The sequence below is a fragment of the Gymnoscopelus microlampas genome (genome assembly GCF_963454915.1).
Source record: "Gymnoscopelus microlampas genome assembly, chromosome: 11".
Classification (NCBI taxonomy): domain Eukaryota; kingdom Metazoa; phylum Chordata; class Actinopteri; order Myctophiformes; family Myctophidae; genus Gymnoscopelus; species Gymnoscopelus microlampas.
In genome coordinates this window covers 39,329,764-39,341,819 of record NC_139948.1, presented here as the reverse complement: position 1 = coordinate 39,341,819, position 12,056 = coordinate 39,329,764, and the positions used below count along the sequence as shown (strand labels likewise).

Genomic DNA, 12,056 nt, shown 5'->3' with positions numbered 1-12,056 from the left:
TCTGTTTTTTGTTACTTTTTTGCGGGTTTGTTACCGATTTTTTTTGTGTGTGTGTGTGTGTGTGTGTGTGTGTGTGTGTGTGTGTAACACACACACACACACACACACACACACACACACACACACACACACACACACACACACACACACACACACACACACACACACACACACACACACACACACACACACACACACACTGTTATCAAAATGGCAGAATATTATTTAAGAATTCTTTTGGGGGGGGGCACAAAAACAAAATGGGTGGGCCCAGGCCTACCTGTGCCCACCCGTGGCTACGCCCCTGGGCTACACACCTTCTAAATGTTTGAGTTTTATGAACAGATGACTCTAATACCATTTCTTCCCAGCAGATGAAATAAAACCGAAGAGAGTGTACATTTGTCTTCCCAAAAAACACATGGCCGGTTTGGCAAAACATTATGACCTGGTAAACAATCCCTCTTATTCCTTCATTCATTTCTTAATCTGTGGAATAAGATGTATTACTATGAAGATATATCCTAAAGCTGATGAATACATTTTCCCACACTTTAACCAGGACCATGGACTGATTGTGAAGAAGTTGAATCCTTATATAAATGAAGGGTACCTACAAGCTTACTTCAGAGACTGGGGGACCGTCACAAAATGCAAGGTAAAGATGGAAATGACTGTTTTACCGCTGATAGTTTTGTGTTGGTCTGTTAAGCACTTTTTTTTCTATCGTTTTGCGAGATTTATTATAGGACTTTGACAATGGCTAAAGTGAATGGACCATAACGTGTTCGGATTTTTGGTTTGTTTGGATCCCTTCATTTAGATAACAAAAAACATCTCTCCAGAGGATAAAAAGGGGATGGCCTATGTGAGGTTTGCTTCCGCAGAAGAAGCAGATAAAGCAGACTGGGCAGGCCCTCACTACATTGGAGGCACAGAAGTAGAAGTCAAGAGAATTGTTAGTCCAAAGGTGAGTCCCAAATCATGAGCTTTTAGTTTATTTTTAGGGTTGAAACAATTATTTATTTTAATTGTTCCACGATTCCACCTTATTTCAGATGGAGGATTCAGATGAGGAAACGACTACAGACGATGCTGTTCCACGGCCAAGAGTAAGACGCTCCATGGGTCTTGGGTATATTCTTGAAGATGCTCAATGGTTAGATGATGAGGATGAGGAATGAAGCAACATTTTGAAAATGGGCAAACGGGTCCATATTAACAAGTATCTTTATTAATCATTTGTCTTACCATAGTCTTGTTTTGCACTATAATGCAAATACAGTTATGAATTGTCATTTGTCTATTAAAACCAATAGAATCATGTAGGTTTTTAATGAAATGTGAAAATACAATATAGGTATATTGTATACTGTTGTTTTGTATTGACAGTGCCTCTTATTGTTTGTATTGCTGTATATGACTCTGTACCTGTAACTCTGTAATAACTCTTAATTGCTGTGCTGCCTCTGGGCAACTGAAATTCCCCCGCGGGATAAATAAAGGTATCTATAGAATTTGTCATTTGCTATGTAAGTGATTGGTTTGAAGATTCAACAAAGAAATAAGACAAGAAAAGTGTATTTTCAGTTGCATAATGGTCTGGTAAAATCAAATGTTTCTACAGTTAAAGCTCAGCACCAAGGAACGGAGGATGTGCGTTATTTATGTTTCTGGTAAAATCAAAAACATGAATTGAAAAGAAGAAGCCTTTGCATATTTGGATGGAATGTGAAACAATTGTAATGAGGCTGTCTAGACTGTCGGCATCTCTGCGATGATTATCCAGTATCCTACTTTGTACCATCAAAACATGAGGCCATTAAACTTATTAGATCTCTACCTTTATGTGACTTTGGTACATTTGATGGTCAAAGGTAAAGGTCACAATCATGTATTTGCTATTAAGCTGTGTTCCAATTCAGGGCAGTGTAGGAGGTAATACAGTGTTCATTTCATCAACTAAAACTATGACGAAAAATGTTCGTCGACTACCTTTTTTCACCGACAAACTAAATAAATACTAAATAAAAACTAAGCTATGATGACTGAAACTAGGACTAAATATAAAATAAAAATATAAAAACTAGACTAATGTTAGGGAGGGACTAGTGGAGATTTTATGTTTGGTTGTGCTGGGGTGTTGACTAAAATATGACTAAAACTAAATTTTGACATTTTATTCAAAAGACTATGACTAAACTAAATCAAAATTAGCTGTCAAAATGAACACAGGGAGGATACTGCATTAAAAGGCTTGTCTCAAGCTATAGTTCCCTGGTAATGAGCAATGCGGCTCTACTTTGTACACAACAATGTTGTGCATTGTACAATGGCCCAGCCAGCTGGGCCATTGGCTGTATGTCATGATTCCCATACTCTCTCCACATTTCCCGTTTCTCTCTACCATCACTGTCAAATAAAGGCTGAAAGAATGGCATAAAAATAATGATATTAAAAATTAGTAGCATTTGTAGTAGTAGTATAGTAGTAGGCCTAATAGTTATTTGTACTATAGCTGTATAGTAGCTTGTACTATACTATCACTGTCAAAGGCTGAAAGAATTGGCCCCAAACATTATTGTATAAAAAAGTAGAAGTAGGCCTTGTTTTAGTAGCATATAGTATATCCATGAAGGTAACAGGCACTAGGGACATCTGAGCACCTCGATGTAAAATTGGCAATTTTTTCCAAAATGTAAAAAAAAAAAAAAAGGAAAACGTTTTTAGGTAAAGTACAGTATACACGATTAGAACATGCTTAAACATTCGACAATTAAGGTTTAATATTTCTACAATTGCTACAGATTGATTTTACATCGAGGTGCCCAGATGTCTATAGTGCCCACCTATCCTGTATCCATCATATATATTATTTACAGTTTTTTTGAGTCTCGGGGGCGGTACGTTTACGTCATGACGTCGAGCCTGTCAGGACCAATCGTAACGGAGAGCGCGTATCTCCCGGTAGTGTGAAACATCATGGCGGAAAGAGAGGACCCTGTTGTTGAGTTCAAGAAGGTAGGATAGACAACAAAAAGCTACGTTTTCACGATAATTATGTATATGACCAGAATGTTTATGATGAGTGCCTAGTGTGGAAGCCTCTGGAGTGTCTGTCTGACTTCGCGCACCACTCGTATTGCAACGCCCTATTAGCTTGTGGATCAGTTCATTTGAGACCAATTATTTGTTTACTAACATTGAGACTGGACGCACAGGTGATTGTTTCACGCAATCAATTCCCAACCTGTTGTTTTTGGGGTGCGCTGGTTTCAGCACACCGCCTTTCTTATATATATCTATGACTATGACCCCAACGGTTAACTAGTCGGAGTGGCGAGATGTCGGCGTGGAAGACTGTTACCACCCCGACCCCCTCTTGTGTGTTGGCTAGTGAGGCGCGTCTTAGCGAGACATGACAGAATGGGTTTCATTGCGCGCAAACTGGTTGCGCGCATACTGGTTCTTATCAGTGTGACGTGACGTCGTCTGTTAAGGGGTCTATTGAAAATAAAAGTCGTGTGAAGACTAGCCCCGATGACGGTCATGGATGAACTTCAACCTGGTGTTTACACTTTCTCCCTCTTTAGCCCGTACATACATGTACATAAAGGTTTAGCCCCTACGGAACCTCTCCCTCCGCTGTACGCTGTATAGCTCCGAGATGAGGTCCCTCGTTAGTTACTGCCGTCTGTTTTCGAAATGGTCGCACGTCTTCCACTTTACATGTTTCTTACCCCTTTCTGCACATCGTATCCAAAAAGTAAAGCATTTCCGCCACTCTCTCAGATGTTTTAAGTTTTAACGCGCCATAAAAGCTATCCAACGGGTTGAAGAAAGTATTTAATTTGCCTCGGTTTTCATCCAGTTCCATAATATTTTGCATTAGAAGATGCAATTCAACATTTGACCAGTAGGGTAACCAGTAATGTTATCTCTACGGGCGCAACTCTTGCGCAATGTCTTAAAAAACATGTAACCGGATGAAAACCGAGGCAAATTAAATACTTTCTTCAACCCGTTGGATAGCTTTTATGGCGCGTTAAAACTTAAAACATCTGAGAGAGTGGCGGAAATGCTTTACTTTTTGGATACGATATGCAGAAAGGGGTAAGAAACATGTAAAGTGGAAGACGTGCGACCATTTCGAAAACAGACGGCAGTAACTAACGAGGAACCTCATCTCGGAGCTATACAGCGGAGGGAGAGGTTCCGTCGGAGCTAATAAAGGTTCAGATTTCAGTGCTTACCCCATGGCCACGGATGTGTTACAATTCTGTACGCAGCTGCAGTGGTGGAAAAAGTACTAAATTGTTTTACTTAAGTAAAAGCATCAATGTAGAAATACAAGAAAAAAATCCTGTATTAAAAATTTACTTGAGTAAAAGTACAAAAGTATTGTCATCAAAATATAAAGAGCCAAAAGTAAAAAATAGTTTTCAAATGCATGAAATGTATAAAAATCTTTTGAAAATAGCAGATCTACAAGCTCACAATGCCTCGCATTGAGGCATTGTTTAACCCAAAGTTTAAATAGGGCTGAAATGGTTAATGTATGTTTTGTATATAATAATTCAAATCTACAAAGTAACTACTAACTAAAGTTTTCATATAATTGCAGTGGCGTAAAAGTGGAGTTAAAACAATATTTGCCTCTGAGATGTAGTGGAGTAAAAGGAAATGTATTGAAATTGGAAATACTCCAGTAAAGTAAAAGTACCTCAATATTGTACTTAAGTGCAGTACTTGAGTAAAAAGACTCCAAAATGGCGACCGGAACTATGTAATTCTGGGGAAGTCTCCGCCCTACGCCCATTCCCTATACGTGTTTTTAGGTAGGTATTCTTTTTTTTATTTTATTTTTTAAAGTTTTTCTATAGCACATTTTTCTGTATGCAAATTACAACATAACTTCATTCTTTTATTTTTCTAAATAAAAATGGAATCTTTTATACATTTCTTAGTATACATTTCGTATACATTTCTTAGTAGTAGTAGTAGTAGTAGTTTTAAATGGTTATTAACTGAAATGTATTTGCATTGTGCAGCCTGTTCTGATATGTATTCTGTTCACTTTTAGGAAACAGTGAGTAAACTCCTCTCGAGTTTCTTCAAGGAAGAGAAAACTAAACGTGAGTTGGGTACTACTTTGATACAAATTACTTAAGCCTCATTTATACTTTGCTGTTCGTGCGCTGGTGTTACCTGCCAAAACAGCAGATCCACAAGCTCACGACGTTGCTTGGTAAAAATAAATGGTAAGTGGTGCATTTATATAGCGCTTTTATCCAAAGTGCTTTACATAGATTGTGCATTTCATTCACACACACATTCACACACCGATGGCGGAGGAAACCATGCAAAGCACAAACCTGCTCATCGGGAGCAATTAGGGGTTCAATGTCTTGCTCAAGGACACTTCGACACTAACTCTGGGGGAGCCCGGGATCGAACTGGGATCCTTATTCCAGTTCACTCTACCCGGCCACTCTACCCCTGAGCCACCCCTGAGCCACTGCCGCCCCACCCCGCTTGATGCTACACGTTGTGAGCTTGTAAATTGTCTAAATTGCACCGCCATCATACACCAAAGTATAAATCAGGCGTAACAAAACGTGACCGTGTTGCAGAGCTATCTTTGATTCTAATGACTGCACAAATCACTCTTTTACAGTCAGTAGCGATGCTACAAAACTCATGGCAGTGATGCTGAAGATTTTTATTGAAGGTAATACTCATTTCCTATGACTTCATATAGTCTCTATTGTAGGACTGGGCAATATATTGATATTATACTGTGTATGCGTGATATCGTCTGGGATCTTGTAATATGATGTAGCTAGATAGATAGATAGATAGATCATTTTATTTCTGTGTCCTGCACACAAAGTGCCCAACCCTCATGGGTTTATAAGACACCATTTTACGTTTATAACATGTTTTACAATGTATTCACGTAGTACATTCAATTACATCTCAGAATTATACCTCAGAATTATACAGACTGTTCTGCATAAGTATTGTCTTTTCCTGGTTTTAACGGCTGACAGTAAGTGATGTAATTTTTGGAACTTACTTGACTGTTCTAGCTGATTTCCAAAGTTCCAAAACGGATGAAAAAATATATATTCAAAGCTTTTTTTGAATAGCCAAAGTATAAAATAATGGCTATAGCTAAACTCTAAAATGACACTGATACGTTCCCGGATTGAATGGATTAAACCCTTACTAGTCTGCTGCCTGTTAATTTTCAGAGCTTGCAGAGAGATCCCTGAAACAAGCTGACGAGGAGGATTGTGACGTGGTGGACATAGAGCACTTTGAGAAGATCCTACCCCAGCTGGTGTGTATATAGCGCAGTGGTTCCCAACCCTTTCTGGATCAGGGCCCACTTAAAAATCTTGAAAACGTTACATTTCACCCACCCAGCTGACCACTTAACACGGCGGCCGATAGGTCAGATGGAGGGGTCACGTGCATTTTCAGAGCATGCTTATTTTATTGGATCAGTGGAACTAGCCTAGTATACTTCTATTTATCGGTATCACAATGAAAACAAAATGTTCAAGATTTTAAAGAAGAAAATATAGTTTTACAAATACCATTTTATTAAAATAAATGTTTGTATATTTATGTTTTGCCATTTTTATTTTTGTGCCCATTTTGGCAAATTTAGCTTCTACAAGCTCGCTGCATGTAGTCTTAGAACCTAGTTATTAAGAATCTTTGGATTATTTTCAGCCTATAGTGAGTTAGTGAATAGAAACAAACATGTTCATGGTTGTCAGTGAAGGTGGCACTAGCTCACCTCCAATACTATCAATTATCATTATGTGTATGTAAATGTTGACTAATCCTTCCAACCTTGTAGAACCTGAGAATCTGGTTAGGATCATGGGTTTGTAGCACACAGACTGCAGTAGAAGCCACACTTATTGATAAAATGTGAACATCCTGTTAATTGACATTTGAAATTAAACCCAGAACGGTTTCTTGAAATATCCCCCTTTTCATTTTCAAGCTATTGCAAAACATAATAATTTAAAATGTAGAATTACTTACTAATGTTGTGATTTAACAGCCTTTTGACCAAGTAGGCCATACTGTATGGCAATACAGTATGCCCTACTGTATTGTCTACACACATACACCATTACCCAGAACAGCCTTTTGATTTACTGTAAATGTGATTTATTTAGTTTATTCTTTGTCTTTTCCCCTCCTAGTTGCTGGATTTCTAGAACAACTTGCCACAAGATGGAGCCAGAGTGCCGCCTGCAGTAGGATCTCATTCAGTTTTCCTGTTGTCTGTACTTATGTTTTGCGCATTTAGCTCGCTGTGTATCTGAAGACTATAACATAAATGTCGGGGCTTAACATTTCTGAGTCATTTTATTAATTTCTGACGTTTGGTTTTAAAGAAAAAAAGAAAAAAAGCAGCAGTGTTGTCCTCAACACTTCATGTCTCCAGCTATAAGGCCCACCTGTGCTCCTCTCTGCAACAACAGGTGCTTCCAGCATGCTCTCCGGCGCCCCTCATCAAAGCCTCCTGGAGCAGTTGGAAGCAATTAGAGTAATAAGGGGAGCAGCCAGTCCCTTAGATGATGACAAGTGCCAGGAAAAGAAGGAGTACCCCCTCCGGCCACTTTGAAGTTCCCTTTTGCTGTCCTGCGATGTTTAGTTAGAGGTGGGGGAGGTGGGGTGAGGGAGGTGGGGTGCAGTGAGGACCTCTGGTACAGGGGGGGAAAGTTGAATGGAGTGTGCGTGCGCGAGCGCGTGTTTAGCCAAACATGGCCGCGGAGAGAGACCACACGCGTAGACATTCTGTTTGAAAGGAAGCATAACAAAACATATTGGAACATGGCCCAAGAAGAGTAGGGTGTAATTCTGAAGGTAAATAAACAGCGAGGCGACTAGTACGGAGGTGCTTTCTCTCCCTTTCATCACAGCAGAAGGGGAAGTTGGAGATGCGAGGGGGTGGGTATAATGTGGGGCTTTCTTGCCCCGGCAGCCTCTTGATGGTTTTCCACCAGCGGTGTGTTGGAGAAGGCAGCGTGTCTTCACTCTGAGTCAGCATAGCTGCACAACACCTCACACTTATTTGTTTGTGTTGCCGACGGGGGTGAGTCACTGTGCTTACAACTGTCGCTCACGTACGTGCAGCTGGAAGCAACTTGGGGTGAGGTAGAAGTCCAGGCTCGGCCAGGTGCTCAAAGGACACGCTACCTGGAATTTGACCCGGCACCTTTTTTCAGTAGGAGTCGGTGCATTTGCCTTACAGCAGAAAGACAAATGACTTGTTAAGCTCTAACCTACGGCACATAACAATTTTTACATCCTGGCTCACAGAGTAAATGCCACAAACGCAACATCTAACGCCCACCATTGCTAGATTGCGGGAGCCCATGGACCTCATGTCTGTATTGATACTGGACGGTTCTTTCCCTTGTTTTACACCCCCTATTATCAGTGTCTCTACACTATTAAGCACGATAAACATTTGAATGTGGTGATATACAATCTGTTGAAATTGTGGTTTTGTTTGTATATTGTTATAGGCTATTTCTTTCCCACATAACAAATACTTTCCCACAGACCATGGAATACATAAATAGCTCTGTCTGCGTTCAGCTACAGCCATTAAATTAATGCGCACGCCATGTGTTTTTTTTCTTTTTTCTGTTATCTTAACTTCACCTGTAGTTATCCCATCAATTCTCTTTTTCATGTAATAAAACGCATTCCCACCGATTACATTCTGGATTTTCTTTTTTTCTTTCCAAAATACGTGCTCTAGGAAGGTCTCTTAATGGAGAAGTAGTGCACTACTGTACAACTTTTCTCCTTATGCATCTTAGTGGAACAAATTACATCTGAAGGCAGTATTATTAAACATACGAAAGCAGTTAGGACAAGAATGGGGAGGGGCGTTGAAGAGAGTAATGAGTTAAAGCTTTTCTTGATCATACATTAAAGGCAGGGAGTGTCGACAGCCAGTCCAGACGCTTTGGAGAAGCTCTGGAGCAAGAGGCTTTTCCCAAGAGACATGCTGATTTGTCTCCGTCCCACTGGCTGCTCTTGGATGATGTTGCACGTGGGATAAGGCCCTGATCATTGCGGCAGATATTGATATGATTGATTCGATCATAATCCGATACTAGTTCTTTATAGTGTCAGCATCCAATTCCCTGTCACCCAGCACTTAGCCTCGCTACCCGGCTATCCTAGATACTATGCATGTGACACCTTGCTCCAATAACTGCAATATTAGAACATAACCACTTAAAGCCTATACACTTATGTTGACCTGGGTCCCCCAGAGCTAGGTCTATCTATACTTGGTCCCGTTCTTTTTCCCTCTACACCAAATGTCGTCGCTGAAAATCTATGCAGCGCTTTGTGAACTTGTAAATCGGCTATTTTTGCCAAATAGACTAGGCTTCATGTGAAGTACTTTTTCTCAGCCACAATGTCTCGTGTTGGTAGGGACATTTCCCCTGCAATAGCAAGGAATTTCATTAAATTAATTAAATAGTTACCGTCCTCCAGAGTGTGAGGGCAGGTCTGGTAGGTCAGACAGCAGAAAGACCCAATCGGGAATCTCAGCATCTCCAACGGTCAATCAACAACCTCTTGGGGCACCACCTGTATTTTTGTGTAGAAACACTAACTCTGTTTGGCTCCTCCCCTTACTTAGTCCACTTCCTCCCGGGTGCTTCTGTGTTCCTTACTAGGCCTACTAACAACAACACTACATGTTTAGGGCAGTGGTGCTGACAGATTCTGCTGTTTGCATAATCTGTCTTGAGAGATTATGTTCCAGCACGCTAACTAACGCTAGTTCAATAATTATTGAACAGCGTTTATACTGTCGGCACTATACACCAGTGATAGTCTTTACATTACAGTCATTTAGCAGACGCTTTTATCCAAAGCGACTTACAATAAGTGCATTCAACGTAGGTAGGCAAGGAAACTACTAATCACCAGAAGTCTTAAGTGCATTCTCTTCTAAAACAAGCAACTAAGAGTATACCTATAGCGCAAAGGTAAAAGTTCAATTTTATTACCTACTTTCTTAAACAGATGAGACAAAATAGGAAAATCAAATGAGCAAGAGCTAAAACGAATAAGTATCAAATTAACCAGATCCAATAAAACAAGAGCTCGTACAAATAATTGACATCAAGTATGCAAGGCTATAATCATTTAAAAAGAAGCTAGTGTTCTTGTCTATAAAAGAAGCTAGTGTTCTTTGTCTATAAAAGAAGCTAGTGTTCTTTGTCTATCAAACAAACCTCACATCTTTAATCAGGGGAACTGCAAACATCTGTACCAGCAGGTAGTGGTGTAAAGTAACTAAGTACATTTACTCAAGTACTGTACTTGAAATAAAAGGTTGAGGTATTTTTTACTTTACTTGAGTATTAACAATGTTCAATACCACTACACATGTCGGCCATTTGAAAATAGCTGATCTACAAGCTCACAATGTTTGTAGATTAGCTATTTTCAAAAGATTTGAAACCTTGTGAAATGTATAATGAGTACTTTCTACTTTTGGTACTTTAAGTACATTTTGATACCAATACTTGAATTATTATTACCAATATGCACATTTTTAATTCCGGACTTTTACTTTTAACAGAGTATTTCTACATTGAAGTATTGATACTTTTACTTAAGTAATAAGATTTGAATACTTTTTCCACCTGTACCAGCAGGACTGAGACAGCAGAGCCAGGTGATGCAGCAGGCCAACAGGTGAGGAGGTTATAACAGATATGTTTTGCCATGCTATAAGTTATCATAAGGTAGCCTATTCTAACACAGTTTTATTGTTTGGGGCACATTGGAATAAAGTCTAGATTAGAATATTGATTCTCAACCCTTTTGTCACATTTATTTTTATCCCAGGGGCCCCAATCTCAGAACACATTTATTGTTTGATGATTTGGTCATTAATTCAGAATGAACCCTTTAGAACAGAGGTCTTCAACGTTTTCAGGCCAATGACCCCCTAGCTGAGAGAGAGATGAAGCAGGGACCCCCTACTCTATATTGTATAAAATTGTGTTTCAGATTAAAGTTTTTTTTTTACTTAGTCTGCTCTTTTTTCCCTCTACACCTATAGCCTCTTTGCCAAAAATAGCCGATCTACGAGGCGTTGAGAGCTTGTAGATCTTCTATTTTCGGCTAATGTTCCCCTCAGAAAAATAATTCTAGGGTTCAAGTGGTTAATGTAAAAAAAACGAAATCCTATCACACAAAGATTTGGCGGACCCCTGTAGTAGCTCTGAGGACCCCCTAGGGGTCCCGGACCCCCTGTTGAAGACCCCTGCTTTAGAAAAATCGTGGAAATGTGTGCAATATATATTACTATTACTATATATATCTATACATATTTATTTTTAATTCAAAATATATTTAAAAAAAAACTGTTACGATTTAGAAGACATTTGTAGGCCTCGGGTCTTAATGGGTTACACAGTTAGATGCGGATAAAAATGTCCATTGTACCTTCTCTAGTATTACTTGTACATGTGATTATGGTGGTGATTAGCTATTAAACATTTCGCTGGGAACCCCATGGAAACCCTCCAAGGACCCCTGGGGGTCCTCCTCGGACCCCATAGTGAGAACAACTGGTCTAGACTAAGTCAGTGGTGTAAAGTAACCAAGTACATGTAATCCAGTACTGTACTTAAGTACACTTTTGAGATGTTTTTACTTTACTGGAGTATTTCCAATTTTCAGTACTTTTACTTCTACGTCACTACATCTCGCAGGAAAATATTGTACTTTTTACTCCACTACAATTAGGTTTTGATTATTATTATTACAAAACAATCATTAATCACTTCAGCCCCATATATACTTTGGCTATTTAAAAATGGCAGATCTACAAGCTCGATGCGTTGCGTTGTGAGCTTGTAGATTGGCTATTTTCAAAAGCTTTTTATACATTTTATGCATTTGAAAACTTGTGAAATGGGACAAAGAGTACCTTTACTCAAGTACATTTTAATACAATGCTTCTACTTATAACGGAG

At 39.3% G+C, this 12,056-nt stretch overlaps 2 protein-coding genes across 2 annotated transcripts; both read left to right on the top strand.

Moving 5' to 3' along the window:
- Window positions 1-375: 375 nt before the first annotated feature.
- Window positions 376-1,184, top strand: LOC311054748 (heterogeneous nuclear ribonucleoproteins A2/B1; the record flags this gene model as incomplete). The annotated part of the gene is made up of 4 exons (XM_084070753.1): window positions 376-451; window positions 563-658; window positions 824-970; window positions 1,059-1,184. The coding sequence occupies exons 1-4, from the start codon at window positions 422-424 to the stop codon at window positions 1,182-1,184; spliced, it is 399 nt and encodes a 132-aa protein (XP_083926879.1). The 5' UTR covers window positions 376-421.
- Window positions 1,185-2,980: 1,796 nt separating this feature from the next.
- cenpx (centromere protein X) lies at window positions 2,981-8,754 on the top strand. The gene is made up of 5 exons (XM_084071361.1): window positions 2,981-3,021; window positions 5,084-5,135; window positions 5,678-5,731; window positions 6,258-6,346; window positions 7,230-8,754. The coding sequence occupies exons 1-5, from the start codon at window positions 2,983-2,985 to the stop codon at window positions 7,242-7,244; spliced, it is 249 nt and encodes an 82-aa protein (XP_083927487.1). The 5' UTR covers window positions 2,981-2,982; the 3' UTR covers window positions 7,245-8,754.
- The last annotated feature ends 3,302 nt before the right edge of the window (window positions 8,755-12,056 follow it).